General features: G+C 42.6%; 1 protein-coding gene across 1 annotated transcript in view; it reads left to right on the top strand.

Moving 5' to 3' along the window:
- The first annotated feature begins 3246 nt into the window (after nt 1-3246).
- SNX14 (sorting nexin 14) overlaps nt 3247-19343 on the top strand; it is a 131206-nt gene continuing 115109 nt past the window's right edge. The window contains exon 1 of the mRNA XM_082251197.1: nt 3247-3431. Within this exon, the coding sequence (XP_082107323.1) occupies nt 3295-3431 (137 nt within the window). The 5' untranslated portion in view covers nt 3247-3294. The remainder of the gene's footprint in view (nt 3432-19343) is intronic.

Here is a 19343-nt window from a genome sequence, read left to right as displayed (position 1 = left end):
ATTGTTTTCTGCTTTGGAGTATGGACACTTATCATCTATAATATTTCTATTTATTTATTCACGGACATCAACATTATTTTACAAAGTATATTAATTGTTATATAGAACTTTTGCACTATATTTTTGTGATCTACACGCACATCCCAGCACTTTGCACTTTTCTTGTTTATCTTCCATTAATTTTAGGAATCACATTTATTAATAACATTTTTTCACATTTTTATCTTCCAGTGACAGATTTTATATACACCATATTTTTTCTATTTTTCATCAATTTTAGGAATCCCATTTATTAATAAAAATTTTTACATTTTTATCTCTCAAGGCCCGTACACACGTACCGATCGTCGGCATACAAACGTCGGTGGACGAAGGATCTGCCGATTGTACGCGTGTTAGTATGGTGCCTCCGACAGATGTCTGCGCACAATCCGCGGACAAAAGTCTTTCGTGCAAACATGAAAATATTTGTATGCCGACACCAGAACGGACGATTGTTCGCCTGTCAGTACACAATTCGGCCGACAGACCGCAGATTTGCAAGACTGGGCATGCTCAGAAAATAGAAAACACAGGGAAAGTTAACCATTACATGACATCACTTCTGCAGTCGGCGGACAAAATTCTTGTGCTGTCCTTGTGCTGTCTTTGCACTTTTCAGCAGACACCGACATCCCGGGGAGAAAAGAGGAACATTTGTAAGCCGACCATCGGTACGTGTGTACGGGGCTTTAGTGGCGGATTTTATACACACCAGATCTTAAGCCCCGTACACACGTACCGATGGTCGGCTTACAAATGTTCCTCTTTTCTCCCCGGGATGTCGGTGTCTGCTGAAAAGTGCAAAGACAGCACAAGGACAGCACAAGAATTTTGTCCGCCGACTGCAGAAGTGATGTCATGTAATGGTTAACTTTCCCTGTGTTTTCTATTTTCTGAGCATGCCCAGTCTTGCAAATCTGCGGTCTGTCGGCCGAATTGTGTACTGACAGGCGAACAATCGTCCGTTCTGGTGTCGGCATACAAATATTTTCATGTTTGCACGAAAGACTTTTGTCCGCGGATTGTGCGCAGACATCTGTCGGAGGCACCATACTAACACGCGTACAATCGGCAGATCCTTCGTCCACCGACGTTTGTATGCCGACGATCGGTACGTGTGTACGGGCCTTTAGAATCGGGATCCAGTACCTGAGGGTTACATATATTTATTATTTTTAACACAATTAATTTTACACATTGGATTTGATTTTTACTTTGCGCAACACTATTTTATATTTATAGGAGATTTGCATGGATGTGCGGACAACAAATCTGCAGCAACTGTGCAATGCTATCATGTCAATATGGACCAAAATCTCTGAGGAATGTTTCCAACACCTTGTTGAATCTATGCGATGAAGAATAAAGGCAAAAAGGGGGTCCAACCCGATATTAGCAAGGTGTATCTAACAGGGTTGCCAACCTCCCATGGCATTTTTTACTAGCAAAACATGGGAAATTTACTGACGAAACATTTTTTACTGACAATCTGAAAAATGACAACTCCTATTCAAAATGAAGACAAACCTATAACAACTTCAGCCCTGGAATGTTTTGCTCTCTTAATGACCAGGCAATTTTTTGTGATTCGGCACTGCGTTACTTTAGCTGACAACTGCGCGGTTGTGCGATGATGTACCCAAATAAAATTGATGTCCCTTTTTTCCCCCACAAATAGAGCTTTCTTTTGGTTATATTTGATTACCTGTGCGATTTTTATTTTATTGCGCTATAAATAATAAAAGAGCGACAACTCTGAAAAACAACATTTTTCACTTTCTGCTATATAACATCCCCCCCCCCCCCAAAAAAGTTAAAAATCACATTTTGTTTGTATCCTTTTAGGCGAATTTGTGTTCTGCCACATATTTTTTGGTAAAAAAATTCCAATAAGCGTATTTTGATTGTTTTGGGCAAAAGTTATCGCGTCTACAAACTAGGGGAAAGATCTATGTCATTCTTATTTCATTTATTTTTTTTACTAGTAATGCCGATGATCTGCGATTTTTAGCGGGACTGCGACATTGCGGCGGACAGATTGGACCCCTAACTGGCATTTTTGACACTTTTTGGGGGACCAGTGACAATACTACAGTAATCAGTGCTAAAAATATGGACTGTTGCTGTATTAATTACACTGGCAGGGACGGGGTTAACCTAGGGGTAATCAAAAGGGTTAAGTGTGAGCCTAGGGGAGTGTTTTCTCACTGTATGGGGGAGTGACCTGTGAAATCAACACAGAGACCTGTGATCCTATATAGCAGGATCACAGGCGCTCTGTGTTCATTTCTGAGAGAACAACGGTCTGCTGTGTTTACAACAGCAGATCGTATTTCTATCTTCATGGGGAGCGATTGCGGGTGCGCGGCAGCAATTGCGCCTGCCGGCCCTGTGTATTGGCTTTCCTGCTGCCTAATGGGGGTGCGGGCGCGCCCCAGGAGTGCTCCCGTGAACCGCCATACAGGTATGGCGGTTCGTGCAGCCGAGCCAGCTTGCCGCAGTAAATCTGCAGTGGGCGGTTGGCAAGTGGTTAAAGCGGAGTTCCACTCAAAAGTGGCGCTGTCCCTCTGAAGTTCGGCCCTCTCCTTTTTCCTCCGCCGCCGGGCGAATTACAAAGTGCAGCATGCTTTGCGCAGTAGGGAACCAGCAGTGAAGCCAGAAGGCTTTACTGCCGGGTTCTCTTACTGAATGGCGCCGGCGGCAGCAACCGAGAGCCGATACGTAAATCGGCTTCGGGTGCCGACATCGCGGGCTCCCCGGACAGGTAAGTTCTACTATTTTTTAAAGTCAGCAGATACAGTATTTGTAGCTGCTGACTTTTAATTTTTTTAAGGGGGGGGGCGGAACTCTGCTTTCAACAGTATAAGCATGATATGGAAACACTAACAATACACATAAGTAATTTGCCTGGTTTACGCAAAAGTCAACACAGCATGACAAATTAAAAGCCTTCGATATTTACGAACAGTTGTAAAAGTCACTGATTTTTACAAAGTGTCAATACATTTACTGACTGGTTGACAACCCTGGTACCTAATAAAGTGGCTGGGGAGTGTATATACTTATATATTTTCAATATATGGACAGGCCGTGTATTTTCGTGACCTAGTTTACTACTGTAGTTAGCCCCACTCGGATACCTACTCCAAAATGGCGGAAGTAGTGCAGCCTGTGATGACGTGTGTGACGGCCGCCTGGTCACGTTCCCGGAAGAAGAGCCTCAGGAGGAGAGGGCTGGATACGGGAGCTGTCATGTCACCGGCCCGTAGAATGTGGGCACATATAAAGCAACGTGCACGGATCGGAGCTGTGCGGGAGATCTGCAGGCAGTACCCGCTGTTGTGCTTCATTCTGCTCACCTTGTCCCTGTCCACCCTCCTACTGCTCAGGTAACGGGCTCCCTCCCCCATATTGCTCTATGTATCCTGCTTCTGACAGCCCAGCTCACTGGAATTTCCATTGCGTTCTCTGGTGCTTCATATTCACAATCCACTGACACTTGTGTTAGCATTGTATTCTGCCCGCTCAGCATATCTCTATCTATGTCATTGTCTGACTAGTTTACAGCACAGTTGGGAAGTATCCCAAGTAGAATGTTTGGGTTTACACCTCTGCTGGAAAGACTTGCTCAAGTAGTAGTAAAGGTCAGTTCAACTTTGAAATGTGCAGTCCAGGGGCTCTAGTAGTGTACATATTGTGGTGCAGTGTAGAGAATAAACCACTTACCTGTAGGACCAACTGTGGCCTCGGCAAGCATCCTGCGTGATCTGTGCGCACTACATATAAGCTACATTCAGTGTGCTCCCATCACTGGAACCAACAAGGAGCTGCGCTATTGTTTATCTACAAATCCACGCGTGTGCACTACCATCCACAAATCCACGCATGCGCAGAGCGCATTCACATCTGAAAATCCACACATGCGCTGAGCTCTCTCGTCCACAAATCCACGCATGCACAGAGCGCTCTCGCATCCTCAAATCCACACATGCGCTGAGCTCTCTCATCCACAAATCCACGCATGCACAGAGCGCTCTCGTATCCGCAAATCCACGCATGCACAGAGTGCTCTCGTCCACAAATCCACACATGCGCTGAGCTCTCTCGTCCACAAATCCACGCATGCACAGAGCGCTCTCGTATCCGCAAATCCACACATGCGATGAGCTCTCGTCCACAAATCCACGCATGCACAGAGCGCTCTCGCATCCGCAAATCCACACATGCGCTGAGCTCTCTCGTCCACAAATCCACGCATGCACAGAGCGCTCTCGCATCCGCAAATCCACACATGCGATGAGCTCTCGTCCACAAATCCACGCATGCACAGAGCGCTCTCGCATCCGCAAATCCACACATGCGCTGAGCTCTCTCGTCCACAAATCCACGCATGCACAGAGCGCTCTCGCATCCGCAAATGCACACATGCGATGAGCTCTCGTCCACAAATGCACGCATGCACAGAGCGCTCTCGCATCCGCAAATCCACACATGTGCTGAGCTCTCTCGTCCACAAATCCACGCATGCACAGAGCGCTCTCGCATCTGCAAATCCACACATGCGCTGAGCTCTCTCGTCCACAAATCCATGCATGCGTAGAGCGCTCTTGCGTCCAGGGATTCATGCATGCACAGAGCACGCTCACATCCACACATTCACAGAGCACTCTCTTGTCCACAAATCCACACATGCGCAAAGTGACCTCTCGTCAAATCCACACACGCGCGGCGCGCTCTCTCTCATCCACAAATCCACACGTGTGCAGAGCACTCTCTCGTTCACAAATCCACGCATGCACGAAACACTCTCTAGTCCACACATACGGAGCGCTCTATCGTCCACAAATTCACACATGCACAAAGGACTGTCGTCCACAAATCAACACATGCGCAGAAAACTTGTCCACAAATCCACACATGCACAGAGCGCTCTCTCGTTCACAAATCCACACATGCGCAGAGCGCTCTCTCGTTCACAAATCCACACATGCACAAAACACTCTCCAGTCCACAGGTGCAGAGCACTCTATTGTCCACAAATCCACACATGCACAGGTTACTTGTCCACAAATCCACCCATGCGCAGAGCACTCTCGTCCACACATGTGCAGAGCATTCTGTCGCCTACAAAATTCACACATGTGAAAGCAATCTCTCTGCAACTCTTCGCATGTGCAGAGCGTTCTTGTCCACAAATCCACACATGTGCAAAGCGCTCTATCATGCCCAAGTCTACACAAGCACAGTGCGCTCTCTCATGCACAAATTCACACATGCACAAATCGTTCTCTCGCATACAACTCCATACATGCACTGAGCGCGCTCTCTTGCCCAAGTCTACACATTGGCAGTATGCTCTCTCTTACGCAAATCCAGGCATGCGCAAAGCGTTCTCTCATCCACAAATCCACACATGCGCGTTGCACTCTCTCATCCACAGATATACACATGCCCAGAGGGCTCTTGTTCCACACTTGCGCAAAGCACACTCTCGTCCATAAATCCACACATACACGGAGCACTCTCTTGTCCACAAATGCGCTGAGCACTCTCTCTTCCACAAATCCACACATCTCGTCCACACATGCATAAAGCGCACTCTCGTCCACATGTGTGCAAAACACTTGTCCACAAATTCACACATGCACAGAGCACTCTCTTGTCCACAAATCCACACGTGTGGTGCGCTCTCCATTGTCCACAAATCTGCACATGCGCAGTGTGTTCTCCATTATCCACAAATCTCGACATGCGCAGTGTGTTCTCCATTATCCACAAATCTGCACACGCGCAGTGTGTTCTCCATTATCCACAAATCTGCACACGCGCAGTGTGTTCTCCATTATCCACAAATCTGCACATGCGCAGTGTGTTCTCCATCATCCACAAATCTGCACACGCGCAGTGTTTTCTCCATTATCCACAAATCTCGACATGCGCAGTGTGTTCTCCATTATCCACAAATCTGCACATGCGCAGTGCGCTTTTTCCCTTGTCCACAAATCTTCACATGCTCTTTCCCTTGTCCACAAATCTGCACATGTGCTTTCGCTTGTCCACAAATCTGCCCATGTGCAGTGCGCTGTCCCTGTTTCACGAAAAACCTGGAAGCTGATTGATTTCTTTGTAGAGCTGCACCAGATTTTGCACTCTCCAGTTTTAGTAAATCAACTCCTGTGTGTTCTCCCTTGTCTGCAACTATGCAATGTGCTCTTTCTCAATCCTTAAATCTGCATACGTGTAATGCGCTTTCCCTCATCCTAAAATTTACACATTTAGTGCTTTGCCCCTCATCCTGAAATCCGCACATGTGCAGTGCACTCTCTGTCGTCCATTCACAGTGGCCCTGAGCACAATGCTGCAGTGACAGGGATGGGAGAGAGTGTACTGTGCATGTGCAGATTTATAACAGGGTTAGTAGTGAGGTGCTGCTACTAGTATGTTAACACATGTAGGTACATATACAGGATATACATTTCATGCAATCTTAAATGTGCTGGGGTGGATGTGACTTTTCACTCAAAAGTGATCAAAATAAATAACAATGGATAGTTTAAAACAGGGCTTGACAAATTTGCCTGAAATCTAGGAGCCAGCTAAAAAAGTTAGGAGCCAGTTTTTTTTTTTGTTTTTTTTTTTAAACTAACAACCAAGCTTTATTTAATAAAACGGATACTAAATTTACACATAAATAGGACTAGAACCCCACTCTCCTCTATAGTGCAATTGGATGGAAACAGACTGTCTGTCTCTTTCCATCCGATGCCATCTGATCCGATCCACGGGATGGATAGAAAATAGAACCACCATCCGTCTGTTTTTGGCGGGCAGGGTCAGATGGCGGCAGATTACTGCTCCATAGAGGAGACTGAACGGTCCGATCAGGTCTGCCTGAAAAACTGACAGGCGGACCTGATCAGACAGCCCGTGTGAAAGGGGCCTTCGGCTGTGGCACGGCGATGAGGAAAAAAAAAAAAAGATTATATATATATATATATATATATATATATTTTTTTTTTTTAATAAGAATTGAAAAAAAAAAAAAAAAAAAAACATTTTTTTATTTTTTTTTTAATAATTAAAAAAAAAAGAAAAAATTATTTATTTTTTTTACATTTAAAAAATAAAATAATAAATAACCACACTCCCTGTCCACTTACCTTTAAGCAAAGGTAACTGGACAGAGAGATGAAGCCTTAAAAAAATTCCCTCTCTTCTCCTCTTTGGCATTGAGAACATGCATTACTCCCGGCCACCACAAGAGGGCGCCAGTTCCCCTAGCTTCTCATCTCACAGAAGAAGGCCGAAAAGCCGGGGACTAAATTTTTGGACGCCGCGGAAGTCCGTGAACTCGAAGAGGAGGTGGGGGGCGCAAAAGGGACAGGACACATCCTGCAGGGCACCCCAGGCGCCAGGTCGCTAATTCTAGTCGCAAATGCGACCTGGCGCCCGGGATTTGTCGAGGCCTGGTTTAAAATAAATAATAAAGTGGTTGTGGCGGACCGTGCTGTTTTTTCAATGTGCTGAATCGAAATTTGTGCAATATTTAGCATAAATAAATATATCAATTAAATAGTGTCATGCACATGATGAGTGCCAAAGAACCGAAATTCACAACAGTAAAGGTGCTGTATATGAAGTGTGTTTAAAACTCTTTAGATAAATCAATAATGTAAACGTGGTATAAGGTGCTCAGTGCTGTATCCAGGTATCGTAAACAGTAAAAAATATTCCTTGGCATATAGTGCAGGACAACAATACATATATTAAAGAACGTATTTGAAAATAGTATCCATAAAAGTAGTGCCAAATCGTGTGTTATCCTTTTTCCCTTGGTGCAGTCCAATAGTGCAACAGATTTCTGATCCTCCACCTAGTAAGCAGTGGCCACTCACCAGAAGCACTCAGACCTCTGGGACCTAAAGTGCCTGTAGGACTCCTCTTTCCTTGGGAACCACTTCTTTCTAGGTGTTGATCAGGGTCACATCTATCCAATAGTGCTTAGATCTCATGAAATGCGGAAAAAACCTCTCATAGTGGAGTATATTTTATTGAAAAATTTTATGCAGAGTTAAAAGGTAATACACTCACATTTGTAGGTGCCTCAAATGGCACTTGATGTAAGCTAAACAAACTGACAGATATCCAGGAACCGCCGCTCTGCTTGTTGCGTGCGTTCCACTGTATGTGTCACCCCGCTCCGGTCAGCCGCAAACCGGAAGTGATGTCGTACTGGAACCTCAATGCATTTCACCAGGAAGTGGCGTCATCAGGAAGTATCCAGCAAATAATATCAGCGGCGTCATAAAGACCAGATGGTGCTATGATTGGCTAATACCGATGATTGATTTTTGCATCTTTCCAAATAAAATTTTAGTTCCAATCAAAACCGATTTATTGCAGATCGGTCGCGTGGTGGTGTACACATATAATACAATATAAAAATACATACAGATAAAAAAACTGACATTTCTGGATCTTTCTGTAGTAATCAATTTAAATCAGTGATGCTCATATCTCATAATTTAAGGATAAGAGGGGGCATTTAACAGGGAAGCATGGTATCATGATATCCAAAATTAAAATTGTATTAGAATTCAAGTTAAGCATTCACCATATATAATTATCAGGAAGCTGTATATATCAAGAACGCCCTCTAGGGGGTATCATATAAAGTGCTAGTGGTTTAGTAAACTGGTAAAGTGACGTGTATGATAAATATGGCAAACGCCATCTAGTGGATGACGTGTAAAATGCTATTATTTCATGATATAATATCAACGTGACATATATGGTGAAAATATTGATACTAATATTACTATTAAAGAGAGATAAAATGTGTACAGTGTTAGGGAATATTGAATAAATACTTTTATACATACAGGTATACGGTTGTGTGTGAGGGCCCCAAAATGTAGATAAATGCTTATTTTGGTGGTTTGATTTTCTCAAATCTAAAATGTTGACTAAAACGCTATATTATAAAGACTAAAAATAATGTATACATATAATGGTATATAAATTGGTATATAAAGTGGGCAAGGAGGGGTTGGTTAGTCCAGGTTGTTATATAGAAAGATGTGTGTGTGTGTATATATGTATGTGTGTGTGTGTGTGTATATATATGGTACATGTGCTGGAGGCACTCATAGTACAAAGAACATTTTAAATGTGAGGATCCATGGGCATAAGAGTTCTAAAATGCATTAATAATTGTGAATGAAGCAGTTCAGATTAATGTCGAGGTTCAGACCTATTAAATGTAGGGCATTTAAATCCAATAAGTTTCACTTTTTGACACTTCTTTTTTCATGTGGCATCCCCTTCAGTGGGGTTTGATTCTATTGATACCCCAAGACCTAAATTTAGATGGATCCCTGTTGTGCTTCTCTCTAAAGTGTCTGGTTACACTGTGGTTTTTGAATCCAGTTTTTATTTTGTAGATGTGATTGTCATTGATTCTCTTATATAGACATCTGGTGGTTCTTCCCACGTATTTTATTCCACATGGACACATAAGTAGATACGTTACGAATTTGGTTCCACATGTGATAAGGTCTCTTATCTTGTGCTCTTTACCATCTGTGCCTCTAAATGAGGTAGTTTTTTTTTTTTTGTCTGTTTTTATGAGTGACTCTACCCCCTTGACATTTTCCACATTTAAAGAAGCCATCCCTATGTAGAAAGGTTCTTTTGTTTAGGAGGGTTATGGATGTTTTTAGCTATCCTTTTCCTTAGTCCTGGCGCTTTTCTGTAGATGAAAGTAGGTTTATCTGGTAATAGATTTCTTAGGGTATGATCCCTTAAAGAGGTTGTAAACCCATGAAACTTTTTTTTTTTTTTGCTGCAACCTGAAAGAGAAACCCATAATGAGCTAGTATGCATCGCATAAGAAAGAGAAACCCATAATGAGCTAGTATGCATCGCATACTAGCTCATTATGAAATACCTAAGAACGAGCCCCCGCCGTGCCGCCCGCTCACCTGTATGACGGGCGACATGTCCAGTCGCCCGTCTTCCGGGATCGCGGCATCCGGCCATCTGATTGGCCGGAGCCGAGGTGACGTCACTCCCGCGCACGTGCGCGGTCACGGCATGGGACTCTGGAGAAACGGCACCAGCGGCCGTTCCTTCAGAGCGCATGCGCCAGTTGACGTCACTGGCTGCATGTAAGGTAAATATCTCCTAAACGGTACATGTTTAGGAGATATTTACAGTACCTATAGGTAAGCCTTATCATAGGCTTACCTGTAGGTAAAAGTGTCAGAGGAGGGTTTACTTCCTCTTTAAGAGAATGGGCCAATACTTTTTAATACTGTTTTTTAACACTTCTATAGTTGATGTTATAACCCGTAATAAACGCTAATTCCCCTCTCTTAGGTTTACTAGTTTTATCTTTCAATAATAGTTCTCTATCCATGTGGCCTATTTTATCTCTTGTTTTAATTAATTCATTTTTCTTGTTTCCTTTTTCAGAGAATCTTTTAATTAATACATCAGTCTGTGTCTGGTAATCTTCTTCTTTTTCATTGCAGTTTCTTTTTATTCTAGTAAACTGTCCTTGGGGATGGCTTTCGTCAATGTTGGGTGATGGCAACTCTTGGTAGAGATGTAGCCATTGCTGTCAACAGTTTTGAAGAAAGTTCTTCCAAGTTCTTTAATTTCTCTTTATAATAGAGGTGTATCCACAAAGGAGTCCGCTAATTTTACTATCGATGTTTTGTAATTTAATTTTTCTCCTATTTATGATAATTTCCATAAGTTTTTTTTCTCACATGAATTGAAAAAAACAAACCATTCATTCATTAGGTGGGGGTCCGTTAGTCCATCATTGGAATTATTATCCCACCTCAATCTTCTGGGGGGTTGTCCTTCTTAAATATATTGCTCCAGTGTTGTCACGTCCCACCAGGCTCCTATTTCTTTTTCCAAATTATATTTTAGATGTTTACCAATTTATATACCAAATTATATTTTAGATGTTTACCAATTTATATACCATTATATGTATATTTTTACCAATAAAATACCTGACCAATGTTATGAACTAATCTGTACACTAATATGATCCACCCTTTACCAAGATCAATAAATCCTGGATAATTTTATGAATTAATCTTTACAGTAACATTTACCAAGGTAAATGTCATTTCATTTATTTTAGTCTTTATAATATAGCGTTTTAGTCACAATTTTAGATTTGAGAAAATCAAACCACCAAAATAAGCATTTATCTACATTTTGGGGCTTTCTCATACAACTGTATACCTGTATGTATAAAAGTATTTATTCAATATTCCCTAACACTTTATACATTTTATCTCTCTAATAGTAATATTAGTATCAATATTTTCACCATATATGTCACATTGATATTATATCATGAAATAATAGCATTTTACACGTCATCCACTAGATGGCGTTTGCCATATTTATCATACACGTCACTTTACCAGTTTACTAAACCACTAGCACTTTATATGATACCCCCTAGAGGGCGTTCTTGATATATACAGCTTCCTGATAATTATATATGGTGAATGCTTAACTTGAATTTTAATACAATTTTCATTTTGGATATCCTGATATCATGCTTCCCTGTTAAATGCCCCCTCTTATCCTTAAATTGTAAGATATGAGCATTATTGATTTAAATTGATTACTACAGAAAGATTGAGAAATGTCAGTTTTTTTATCTGTATGTATTTTTATATTTCTTTATTGTATTATATGTGTACACCACCGCGCGGCCGATCTGAATAAACCAGTTTTGATTGGAACTAAAATTTTATTTGGAAAGATTTGTTTGGAAAAATCAATCATCAGTATTAGCCAATCATAGCACCATCTGGTCTTTGACCTACATCATAGGTTGAACTGAATGGACGGATGTCTTTTTTCAACCTCACTAACTATGTAACTATCTAGAGGAAAGGCGGTTTAACCTTAAAGTGCATAAGGGGTTCTTCACTGTAAGAGCGGTAAGGATGTGGAATTCTCTTCCACAAGCAGTGGTATCAGCAGGGAGCATTGATAGTTTCAAAAAACTATTAGATGGGCACCTTAAAGACCACAACATACAGGGGTATACAATGTTCGGTTAGCAGCAAACACACACTCACACACATCATAGGTTGAACTGGATGGACGGATGTCTTTTTTCAACCTCACTAACTATGTAACTATCTAGACACCATTGTTATTGTTAGCTGGATACTTCCTAATGACTCCACTTCCTGATGAAATGCATTGAGGTTCCAGTACGACATCACTTCTGGTTTGCGGCTGATCGGAGCGGGGTGACATGTACAGTGGATCGCACGCTACAAGCAGAGCGGCGGTTCCTGGATATCTGTGAGTTTGTTTAGCTCACATCAAGTGCCATTTGAGGCACCTACAAATGTGAGTGTATTACCTTTTAACTCTGCATTAACTTTTTCAATGAAATATACTACACCATGAGAGTTTTTTTCGCATTTCATATACAGCACCTTTACTGTTGTGAATTTTGGTTCTTTGGCACTCATCATGTGCATGACACTATTTAATTGATATATTTATTTATGCTAAATATTGCACAAATTTCAATTCAGCACGTTTTGAGAAAAACTCACTTTATTATTTATTTTCAACTATCCATTGTTATTTATTTTGATCACTTTTGAGTGAAAAGTCACATCCATCCCAGCATGGGAGTTGGAGTCACCCATATAAGATTGCATGAAATGTATATCCTGTATATGTACCACCTACATGTGTTAACATACTAACCCTGTTACACATTTAGGTATTCCCACTTAAATTGGAGGCAGCTCGACCCAACTATTGTTAATCCACCAGGGGAGGCGCCGTACTCCTTATACTATCTCACATATGCAGATTTCTAGTCAAGCACTACAGCATCTCCATGCTGGTTTCTGTGATGAATGGGGGAAGACATCTGTCCTAGCTTTTATTCAGGATGACACGGATCACGAAGAATGCTGTTTTATTTTGGCCAGGCTTTGTGAAAGATATGGTAGGCCTGTACGTTTGCAATTTAAAGGAAGCTTCGTTTCTCTATGCCGTACCATGATATGTAAACTACCAGGGCCCCTTGGCTGCATGGAAAATTTTATTATAAGGGGTAACAATCCATTCAATCAAAGTGGTTATTCTTGTTCTTCACTGCATAACAGGCCTTTTTTGTAACCATTTTTGTAACAATGTATAGTGTTAACATGCTAGCAAAAGTGTGCATAGTTGGCCTATTGGCTTGGATCTGCACTGAAAAAGTTGGGACAGTATTGGTAGATATGTTACCAATGTACACTATATTACCAGAAGTATTGGGGTGCCTGCCTTTACACACACATGAACTATAATGGCATCCCAGTCTTAGTCCGTAGGGTACAATATTGAGTTGGTCCACTATTTGCAGCTATAACAGCTTCAACTCTTCTGGGATGGCTGTCTACAAGGTTTAGGAGTGTATCTATGGGAATGTTTGACCATTCTTCCAGAACAGCACTTGTGAGGTCAGGCACTGATGTTGGATGAGAAGGACTGGTTCGCAGTCCCTGCTCTAATTTATCCCAAAGGTGTTCTGTCGGATTGAGGTCAGGACTCTGTGTGGGCCGGTCAAGTTCCTCCACCCTAAACTTGCTCATCAATGTCTTTATGGACCTTGCTTTGTGCACTAGTCCAAATCATTTGGTGTGGGGTGTGAAGAGAACTTTTAAGGTGTCAGCATACCAAGGCATTTTGGACAAATTCATGCTCCCAACTTTGTGGGAACAGTTTGAGGTTTTCCCATCCAGTTCCAACATGGCTGTGCACCAGTGCACAAAGCAAGTTCCATAAAGATATGAGGGAGTTTGGGGGGGAGGAACTTGACTGGCCTGCACAGAGTCCTGACCTCAACCCAACAGAACACCTTTGGGATGAATTAGAGCGGAGACTGTGAGCCAGGCCTTCTCATCAAACATCAGTGCCTGACCTCACAAGTGCTGTTCTGGAAGAATGGTCAAACATTTCCATAGACCCACTCCTAAACCTTGTGGACAGCCTTCCCAGAAGAGTTGAAGTTGTTATAGCTGCAAAGGGTGGGCCAACTCAATATTGAACCCCACAGACTAAGACTGGGATGCCATTAAAGTTCTTGTGCATCTAAAGGCAGGCGTCCCAATACTTTTCTTAATAAAGTGTATACAGTGCCTTGAAAAAGTATTCATACCCTTTGAAATTTTCCACGTTTTATCATGTTACAACCAAAACCGTAAATTTATTTTATTGGGATTTTATGTGATAGACCAACACAAAGTGGCACATAATAGTGAAGTGGAAGAAAATAGATAAAAGGTTTTTAAAATGTTTTATAAATAAATATCTGAGAAGATTGACATGCATTTGTATTCAGCCCTCTTTACTCTGATACCACTAACTAAAATCTAGTGGAACAAATTGCCTTCAGAAGTCACCTAAATGGTAAATAAAGTCCACCTGTGTGTAATTTAATTTCAGTATATACACAGCTGTTTTGTGAAGCCCTTAGAGGTTTGTTACAGAATTTCAGTGAACAAACAGCATCATGAAGGCCAAGGAACACACCAGACAGGTCAGGGATAAAGTTGAGGAGAAGTTTAAAGCAGGGTTAGGTTATAAAAAAATATCCCAAGCTTTGAACATCGCACAGAGCACTGTTTAATCCATCATCCGAATATGGAAAGAGCATGGCACAACTGCTAACCTACCAAGACATGGCCGTCCACCTAAACTGACAGGCCGGGCAAGGAGAGTATTATTCAGAGAAGCAGCCAAGAGGCCCATGGTAACTCTGGAGGAGCTACAGAGATCCTCAGCTCAGGTAGGAGAATCTGTCCACATCACAACTATTATTCTTTGTGCACTTTACAAGAGTGGCAAGAAGAGAGCAATTGTTGAAAGAAAGCCATAAGAAGCCATGCTGGGGACACAGCAAACACGTGGAAGAAGGTGCTCTGGTCAGATGAGACCAAAATTGAACTTTTTGGCCTAAAAGCAAAACACTATGTGTGGCGGAAAACTAACACTGCACATCACCCTGAACACACCATCCTCTCCACTAAACATGGTGGACATCATGTTGTGGGGATACTTTTCTTTAGCAGGGAAAGGGAAGCTGGTCAGAGTTGATGGGAAGATGGATGAAGCCAAATACAGGACAATCTTAGAAGAAAAAAAACAAACTGATAAGGCCCCGTTCACACTGGGGCGATCCGACTTCCCGGGGCGACCAGACAGGTCATGGCGCGCTGCTCGCACCGCGACCTCGGAGCGGCCGGCACGGACTTCATAACATTGAAGTCAATGCAGGTCGCTCCAGGTCGCCCCAAAGAAGCTCCGGACCCTTTTTCTAAGTCCGAGCGACTTGTGTCGCTCCTATTAGAACGGGTCCACACCTTCTCTATGCCAGGCGACCTACGGCGACCTGTCAAGGGGCCAAGGTCGCCTGACAGGTCGCCCCAGTGTGAACGGGGTCTAAGAGTCTACAAAAGACTTTAGACTGGGCTGAAGGTTTACCTTCCAGCAGGACAACGACCCTAAAAATACAGCCAGAGCTACAATGGAATGGTTTAGATCATGGGTGTCCAACCTTTTGGCTTCTCTGGGCCACATTGAGTGTAGAGAAATTTTCTCGGGCCGCATAGAAAATATATACTATAGTTTAGGTACATAAGTAATAAAACGCTGCCGCGCCCTTCCCACGCTGCTGCGCCCCCCCCCCCCCAGAACTAATTTAACACAACTAGTGGATGATCCTCTGCCTACAGTTAGTCGGAAGCCGCTGTGGCCGTGCCCCCGACTCGACTTCCTTCCTCCCCAGTAAAAAAAATAAAAAATTGGCAGTGGGCCTCATTGCCTGCGGTTCCAGGCCGCATGCAGCCCCCGGGCTGCAGGTTGGACATGTCTGGTTTAGATCAAAGCATATTCATGTGTTAGAATGGCCCAGTCAAAGTCCAGACCTAAATCCAATTGAGAATCTGTGGCAAGACTTGAAAATTGCTGTTCACAGATGTTCTCCATCCAATCTGACAGAGCTTGAGCTATTTTACAAAGAAGAATGGGCAAAAATTTCACTCTATAGATGTGCAAAGCTGCTAGAGACATTCCCAAAAAGACTTGCAGCTGTAATTGCAGGGAAAGATGGTTCTACAAAGTATTGACTCAGGGGGGCTGAATACAAATGCATACCACACTAAGTTTTCACATATTTATTTATAAAGGATTGTGAAAAACATTTACCATTTTCCTTCCACTTCACAATTATGTGCCACTTTGTGTTGGTCTATCGTATAAAATCCCAATAAAATACATTTATGTTTTTGGTTGTAACATGACAAAATGTGGAAAATTTCAAGGGGTATGAATACTTTTTCAAGGCATTGTATGCTTTCTCCATGTAGAATAAAATATTATGTTTTTTTAACAATAAAATAAGTGTATAGGTGTTATAAGCCTCGGTTCACACTAGGGCGACCTGTGAGGCGACCTGGTCGCCTCACAGGTCGCCTCCCATATTGAAGCTGCGGACCCGTTCTAATAGGAGCGACACAAGTCGCTCCGACCTAGAAAAAGGGTCCGGAGCTTCTTTGGGGCGACCAGGAGGCGACCGCCATAGACTTCAATGTTATGAAGTCTGTGGCGGCCGCTCCGAGGTCGCGGCGCGCTGCTTGCACCGCGATCTCGGAGGTCGCCCCGGGAAGTAGCGTCGCGGTAGTGTGAACCGGCGCTCAATGAAAGTGTGTGTTTGTTTTGTTTGTTTTTAGTAGAGAACCCACTCTATTTCTGTCTAGTTAGGACATTAAACCCTGTGTGTCTTGGTGACCAATGGCAGGGGGACAGAAAGATATGTGGAATCCAAAAAAAATGGCAGTTGTTCCTGAAGCAGGAATAGAGGGTACATCTTTATAGGGCTTGGTGCACACCTATGCCATTTGCTTTTGATCCGTTTCTGCAGCGTGTTTTGTATTTTTGCACATGCAACACTTTTTTTTTTGTTTTTTGGGCCAATTTGTTGGGCAGATTAAAAAACGCAAGCTGCAGTAAAATCACGGCAAAAACACATTACATGATTTTCTGCAGCTTCTCCATTGAAGTCTATTTAACCAAAAAAAGCACTGTTTTGCGTTTTAATAAAGTCCCTGACCCTTTCCAAAAACCCAGCGGCTGAAAAAAGCATAGATGTGAACATGTCTCGAAGGAATCCATGGTAAATAAACTGTAGTGCGTTTCTGCAAAAAGCACCAAAAAAGGCATGGGTGTGAACCAGGCCTAACAGGGAGACCTGTTATGGTGACAGCTGTCCTACAAGGCATGATGAGGAGGGGTGAGGATGGCAGGGCCTTCAGTTTGTGGAGTGTGATGAACGAAGTAACTATCAGTCGCAGTGTGCTATACGGCTGTCAGGCCATGTGTTGGGCTGTAGGTGAAAAAGCAGCCATTGGGGTACAGTTGTAGGTTTTCTAGGGAGAGATATACAGTGGTGATCGAAAGTTTGGGCACCCCAGGTAAAAAATTGTATTAACCACTTAAGCCCCGGAAGATTTTACCCCCTTCCTGACCAGGGGGTATTTTGCGATTCGGCACTGCGTGACTTTAACAGGCAAATGTGCGGTCGTGCGACGCTGTACCTAAACGAATTTGACGTCCTTTTTTTCCCACAAACAGAGCTTTCGTTTGGTGGTATTTGATCACCTGTGCGATTTTTTGATCATGCGCTATAAACAAAAAAAGAGCGACAATTTTGCAAAAATAACAATATTTTTCACATTTTTTATATGAAATTCCCCAAAAAAATGTAAAAATCAAAATTTTTTAACATTTTAGGCCAATTTTTTTTTTTACCATATGTTTGGTAAAGAAATCGCAAAAAGCGTATTTTGATTGGTTTGCGCAAAAGTTATTGCGTTTACTAACAAAGGGAAAGATTTTTGTCATTTTTGTTGTTTTGTTTTTTAACGCGTAATGGCGGCGATCTGCAATTTTTTTTGCGGGACTGCGACATTGCAGCGGACAGATCGGACCCTTGACTGACATTTTTGACACGTTTGGGGTTACCAGTGACATTACTACACTAATCAGTGCTATACATATGCACTGTTACTGTAAAAATGACACTGGCAGTGAAGGGGTTAACTTTATTGGAGAGGGAGGGGTTAGGTGTGTCCCTAGGGGCGTGTTTCTAACTGTGATTGGCTGTGGCTTTATGTGTAAGAACAGTGATCAACGGTCTTGCATAGTAGAACCGTTTGATCACCATTCTTACACAGGGAAGAATGACAGGCGGCTTTGTTTACATTAGCCGCCTGCCTTTCTTCTTCGGGTGTAACGGAAGATCGCGAGTGCCCGGCGGACATTGGGTCCGCCGGGCACACGCGCGGGGGGGGTGTCTGTGACCACGCGGGAGCGCACCTCCGGCGGCGCACACTTGCTCCCAAAACCCTTACAGGCTAGCAACGTAGTACTACGTCGCTTTGCCTGTGAGGGGCTGACCGCTGCAGTAAATAGTCGTGCAGCTGTCGGCAAGTGGTTAATTTGCATAAAGAAGCCAAGGAAAGATGGAAAAATCTCCAAAAGGCATCAAATTACAGATTATTCATTCTTATATGTCAACAAAAGTTAGATTTTATTTCCATCATTTACACTTTCAAAATAACAGAAAACAAAAAAATGGCGTCTGCAAAAGTTTGGGCACCCTGCAGAGTTAATATCTTGTACTGCCCCCTTTGGCAAGTATCACAGCTTGTAAACGCTTTTTGAAGCCATCCTCTCTTTAACTTCAGCTTTTTCACAGACGGCATAAAGTTACCATCCAAAATTTGCTGAAATTTTATTGAATCCATTTTTCCTTCTACCCGTGAGATGTTCCCTGTGCCACTGGCTGCAATACAACCCCAAAGCATGATTGATCCACCCCCATGCTTAACAGTTGGACAGAGGTTCTTTTCATTAAATTCTGTGCCCCTTCTTCTCCAAACGTACCGTTGCTTATTCCGGCCAAAAAGTTCAATTTTAACCTCTTCGGTCCACAGAACTTGTTTGCAAAATGCACCAGGCTTGTCTATATGTTCATTTGCATTTTTGTGGTGAAGACGTAGAAGAGGTTTTCTTCTGATGACTCTTCCATGAAGACCATATTTGTACAAGTATCTCTTTATAGTGGAAAAGTGTACCACAACTCCAGTGTCTGCCAGATCATTCTGGAGGGATCGTGCAGTCAACTTAGGTTTTGAATTGTTTTTCTCACAATCCTGTGAGCTGTTCTGTCTGATATTTTTCTT

Source organism: Pelophylax lessonae, assembly GCF_965119305.1.
Source record: "Pelophylax lessonae genome assembly, chromosome: 3".
NCBI classification, from domain to species: Eukaryota; Metazoa; Chordata; class Amphibia; order Anura; family Ranidae; genus Pelophylax; species Pelophylax lessonae.
Note: the sequence above shows the minus strand (reverse complement) of the source record. Positions and strands in the feature narration are given on the sequence as shown.